Source organism: Myxocyprinus asiaticus, chromosome 7, assembly GCF_019703515.2.
Source record: "Myxocyprinus asiaticus isolate MX2 ecotype Aquarium Trade chromosome 7, UBuf_Myxa_2, whole genome shotgun sequence".
In the NCBI taxonomy this organism is placed as follows: domain Eukaryota; kingdom Metazoa; phylum Chordata; class Actinopteri; order Cypriniformes; family Catostomidae; genus Myxocyprinus; species Myxocyprinus asiaticus.
In genome coordinates, this window is record NC_059350.1 from 24602979 (window position 1) to 24608978 (window position 6000).

The 6000-nt window shown below is 39.5% G+C and overlaps 1 protein-coding gene across 1 annotated transcript in view; it reads right to left on the reverse strand.

Moving 5' to 3' along the window:
- Window positions 1–5380, reverse strand: part of slc2a15b (solute carrier family 2 member 15b) — a 32121-nt gene extending 26741 nt beyond the window's left edge. Inside the window, exon 1 of the mRNA XM_051703136.1 lies at window positions 5301–5380. Within this exon, the coding sequence (XP_051559096.1) occupies window positions 5301–5345 (45 nt within the window). The 5' untranslated portion in view covers window positions 5346–5380. The remainder of the gene's footprint in view (window positions 1–5300) is intronic.
- Window positions 5381–6000: the final 620 nt, after the last annotated feature.

Below are 6000 nucleotides of genomic sequence, written 5' to 3' on the forward strand. Positions count from 1 at the left end.
TGCACAGGCAATTTAGTGATATCCCTGCAGTTGTGGTCTTGACCGGTATTGAAATAAAATCCTGAGTCCTCTTTGTCTGAGACCGAGACAAAACCAAGTAAAAATGCTGTCGATTCTGAGACGAGACCGAGACCTTCAAAAAGTGGTCTCGAGACCAAGACCGATCTCGTGTACTACAACACTGGCTCATGGTGCTGCTGGCATTAAGGTTTTTCCTCCCACAGATTCAGGACAGCCTTGTCCTCATCCGGTCAGACAACAGGATGGTGGTGTCCTACATCAATCGCCAGGGAGGGGTGCACTCTCATGCCATGCTGAGGCTGGCACGTCGCATTCTTCTGTGGGCAAGGGACAATGTACTGTCTCTTTGAGCCGTACATGTTCCGGACCAGTTGAACTTGGGGGCGGAACTCCTGTCCAGACAGGGTTTAATGCCCGGAGAGTGGACATTACATCCTCAGATTATGGAACAAATCTGGAGAAGGTTCGGCAGAGAGGAAGTGGACCTGTTCGTGAGAGGGAGACGTCGAACTGTTCCCTCTGGTTTTCCCTCTTGTCCCCGGCATCGCTGGGCATCGATGCGTTGGCGCATCAGTGCCAACAGTGCATCTTTATGCTTTTCCACCAATCAATCTGCTGCACGGGGCAGCATTTGTCACCCCCGGCCAGAAATGTGGAAGTTATGGGTATGGCCCCTCAACCGGGTGCTCTTTTGAATGATGGGCTATCTAAATGCTAGAGCTCCATCAACGTTTTATACGTTCAAGTGGCGTATTTTTGCTTCTTGTTGTACATCGCAAAGTGAAAATCCAGTTCACTGCCCTTTCAGTACAGTGCTGGAACATTTGAAGGATCGTTTTGTTGCCAGGGATTGATCCGGAAATGCTTAAAATCTATGTTGCCGCTATAGCGGCTAAACATGCGCTTATCACTGGAGTCTCTGTCGGTAGACATTCTCTTGTTTCTCGCTTTATGCATGGGGTACACAGGCTTAGACCTTTTCATCCCATCTGGGTTTTTTATGGGATTTATCTGTTGTTTTAGAGGCACTCTCAAGTGCTCTGTTCAAGCCCCTGACAACAGTTACTGATAAGATTTTGACTCTTAAAATGGTCCTGCTAGTGGCATTGGCATTGTTTAAGAGAGTCTGTGATTTGCATGCCCTGTCGATCAACCACTTGTGTATAGATTTTGCACCAGGGTGTTCAAGGGTTGTGTTAAGACCTCATTTGGGCTATTTGCCCAAGGTTATTTCTACGCCATACTAGCCAATGGCGTAAGTCAGAACAGTTGTTTTGTGCTTTGGTGGCCGAAACAGAGGCAGAGGCAAAGAATGTCTCACTGGCTTATTGATGCAATTTCGAGTGCTGGTTTACCTTCGCTTTCAGGTATTCGAGCCCATTCTATGAGGAGCATGGCATCCTTATGGGCTTTGGCTAGAGGTGTGTCTTTGGAGGACATTTGAATGGCGACAGGGTGGTCCTCTCTGCATACATTTGTTAGATTTTATAATCTGGATGAGGGATTGACTCCTGCTTCCCAGGTTCTCTCTGTTGGAACAGGAGTAAATTCATAATTCCTTATTCGACACTAACATGTCCTGTCTCTTTAAAGTGTACTGCCATAGGATAAATTTCATTCGTTGATCAATTAGCATGCTTATGTTCAGCCAATCGATCTTTTAGGCGTCGTTTTATATGTCTAACATAGAAAGTTTCGCATTTACCACACTGCAACCTGTACACTACATAAGAAGTATTGCAATTTGCAAAATGTCTCATATCATATTTAATACCCTTATGTACATCGGGGATGGTTTTTGTTTTTAATATGTTGGGACAATGATTACAATGTCCACATGGGTATGTACCTATAGGTTATGTGAGCTAATGTTCGCATGGCTTGAATGTATATCGCTCCCATAGCAATCATACGCAGCTCGAGTTCCTACGAAAGGGAACGTCTTGGTTACGTACGTAACCTTGGTTCCCTGAGTGGGAACGAGATGCTGCGTAGCTGGACAAACTCTCTAGCAGCTGCATCGTGCCTTTTGCAGAAAATCTGACTCAATGGCACAAAGCGAGAGCCTTTATGGAGCCTGTGACATAGCTCCCAGGCAGCATAGCTTAAGCGCCATCAGCCAATAAATTGTCGGGATTGTATAAGGCACAGGTGTCAAACTCCTGGAGGGCCAAAGTCCAGCAGAGTGTAGCTCTAACCCTAATTAAACACACCTGAAGCAGCTAATTAAGGTTTTCAGGAGTGCTTGAAGATTACAAGGAGACATGTTAGTACAAGGCTGGAGCTAAACTCTACAGGGCTGTGGCCCTCCAGGAACTGGGTTTGACACCCCTGGTATAAGAGCTTCAGACCACACGGATGGTGTCCCATAGTGATCTTACGCAGCATCTCTTTCCCACTCAGGGAATCAAGGTTATGTACATAATCGAGACGTTTTTGCTTAAAACCTATTCACAAAACTGCTAAGAGCAAGTTTTAGTAAGGATATCTTAAGATAATAGTAAGGTGGAGTGCTATGGATGATGTCACGTTTTATTAGCACTTTTTAAATCGCCTTCAGTGATTGGTAGACAGGAAACTGCTATTTGTCAGCTAAGACAGACAATGATATATACATACATACAGTTTATTAGATAGATGGATAAATGGATGGATGGATATATAGATAGAGAGATTGCCGCAAAGGATGCTATAGCGGATTTTCTTTTTTCAATCAACAACTGTCATGGTGGAGCAGCAATTTGAGGAGAATCTTGCCAAACAAGTTAGATTATACAAGCATATTTTTCTGTCATCTTTTTAACAAATACAAAAGCACACTCCTCAACTGTCAGCATGTTGACTCTACCACATACGGTTTTGTGGCGCCTAAAAAACTCTTTCGCCCCCTTGTGGTCCAGGGTTTGTAACCGCCAGAGCAAAGCAAGGCCACACTTAATGTATGTACAACGGGACCACGCATTGGCCATGTGTTGGCGAAGCTCTCGCGTCTGCATTTGCGTACTTGCGTAAAGTATGTTTGGGCCCTTAGGGAGTTAGAAGTCCTCAGGACGACTTCTAAGCTGTCATGGGTTTAGGATGTTTCATGAATTACTCTTAGATGAAAATTTTACGAGTCCTAAAATTAGGAGCGACATGCCTCAAATTTCACGTTAGGAGCTACTTTTAGTCTTAAGATTTATTGTGAATAAATCTTAAGGGCTCTGTTTTCTAGACCTCAAAAACAACATCAATATGAACAAATTTTTGGTTAGGAACAAATCAGCCTTACAAGCAGCTTTGTGTGTTTCAACAGAACATAAGGCCCTTAACCTGAATGTAATATACAGTTTTTATGCATATCAACACTGCTGGCAAGATAGGTCACTGACTAGTTTGCAGCTTGAGATTACAGGGAAAAAAATTGTTTCAATAAACACTGAACCATGCATCCATTCACTTCAGGAATTTTCCATCTGTGGTGCAGTTACACTTTAAAGTCCATTTTCATGACATTATTATTGCAGGTTGCCTACAAACCTAAAACATTATGGATGAGCGTTAAAGAGATTATAAGAGTGATATAAACTGTTTATAAACCAAAAACTGAGTCTGACTCTGAAGTATTAGACTCTGGCACTAATCCATCTAGCACATGACTGCATTAGCGTAAAAGCAGACCATGACAAGATCTGGCATGAGTGTTCACGGCCCTGGTAAATAGAATATGGAATAATAACCCTGCATATGAAAACAAATAATAATAATAAATCCCCAAACTCTCAAAACATGGCAAAAGTGGAAGCCCTGTTGTTTGGAGGAACATTCTCATCTGCTAGAAGTTCAACTATGAATGTATGTAAATATAATAGACTCATGACATTCATATGCCTCAGTAAATAATGTGTAAGAAAAGAACCTTAATATAAAAATAAACATATTTATATAATGAAATATAAATATTTCACAGCAGTCCATTTGAACTTATAGAGAATCAGAGCTTTGCAGTTTGTCTACAACCACTAATCACATTATGTCTGTAGTGGGGGAGGCTCTCTTCAGTTAGTCTACAGTGACGGTCTGAGATGATAATAAAGCTGTCTTTGCAGCTCAGTCACTTGATGTTTCTACTTTCAGTTGTTCGCTGTGCTGTGACTGTCACTGCATGTCTCAAAACCTAGTGAGTTGCCTAGCTTGTGGGGTTTGCAGGCTTCTGTATGAGAGATGCTATTAGGTTAACTCTCAAACACCACTGTAATTGAGTCCACAGTGCTACATGTAACACATGTTTATGAAACTGCACAACAGACCCTTTACATAAGAATCTAAACAGTGCTTATAGGAATTAGTGCACATACTCTCTTACAGTGACACATTATGATAAGTTATTTATTTAAAGTCATCAGACTTTCTGTTAATAACTTCATTCTTTGTGATGACAAAATAACTTATCAAAAATAAGATATTTGATAAATTAGAATAAAAGCTTTGAGATTACTGTCGTCTGAATTGAGTCAACCAAGTGTATGGGATTAAGAATTATGCTACGCATGAGTATGATCAAAGGAACAATGACACTTAGTGATATATCAATAAACAGCTAAAAGTTTTTCATTATGTGACCACATGCTACGAGATCTCGAACCTAGCAAAACCGGATATGATTTAAAATATCGTTATATCCAACGATCCACGTCCAACTATATGACTGTAAAATATTTATATATATAAAAAATAAAAAAATAAAAAAATTAAAAAAAGACAATGAATGCACTTCACTTCATATTTTATTAAAGCATATTTTTATAAAGCTTTATTAAAGCATATTTTTAAGATTTACACATGTCAATTTCATAACAAAATTCCATTAAATTCAATGGTGTGATGTCTAACAAAATGTAATTAATAAAACGTAAAATATTTAGTGTTTTATTTTATTAAAGATGACTCAATTCAATTTGATCCATTCAATTCTTGATTTTGTAAATCTATAATAAGTTTTAAACGTGCTATCAGATTGAATATTGCATAAAGCTCGGCAGGGCAGACGATCGCGGCCTTTAAAAACAGAATAAAAAGGAGGATAATTTCGTCATAAAGCCAGATTTTCTATGCAAATGCAAAAGAATTCCAAAGATAAGTGAGCCCATCTAGAGAAACCATTATGTTTCTAAATCTTTGGATGTTTTTTTTTCTTTTTGTTTTTTTTTTTTTTTTTTTTGCATCCTCAGCCTCATTACAATAGACGTATTTACAAATGATGATGATGATGATAATAATAATACATTAGGTCTACTTACCCCTCTAGATTTCCCATTAGGATCTATCAAAACCTCCTCCGCCATCTAAGAGTAAAAAGCGGCCCTAGAACTAAAACTGGAATGAGAGCATTGTTTATTCTATAAAACTTTATACAACCCGCAACCGTCTGCAGGTTATTTCGGGAAAGAAGGCGTGATGTATTATGAGGGAATTCTGTCTATTAACCAAAGGGGAAGGAGCGTGTCTGACGGTCAACCAATCACCGCTCGCTGTCAACTCAAGCTCCTCCCACTACAATTTCTCTCCATTTTAAAAGGTCAAATTGTGAAACTCGACTCTGTCACATGTTGACAAAGTATTAAACGCGGGGTTTAACACTGTTGAAATGAACTGGATTTTACTGCAAGAGTGAACACATTATGGGTATATAATCCGTTTAAAGACTGAATTGGTTAGACCTTTTATCACCAAACACACATCTGAGAAGACATATTTGATTTTTTTTAACGGGAATGAATACAGTCTTTTCTAAAACTGTCCTTATACCAGGTACAGTTGGAACACACTTGTAATGTGCTAAATAAGGCATAATGCCAAACTTAAGTGAAATATACAGACACATTTTATACTCTGTGATTGTTTTCAAATATTTCTAATGCTTGCATAATTTCTAACACCAACTGGAAATAATCTTAGTTTTCCACACCCTGATATGAGGCATCCTGTGACATGCACACA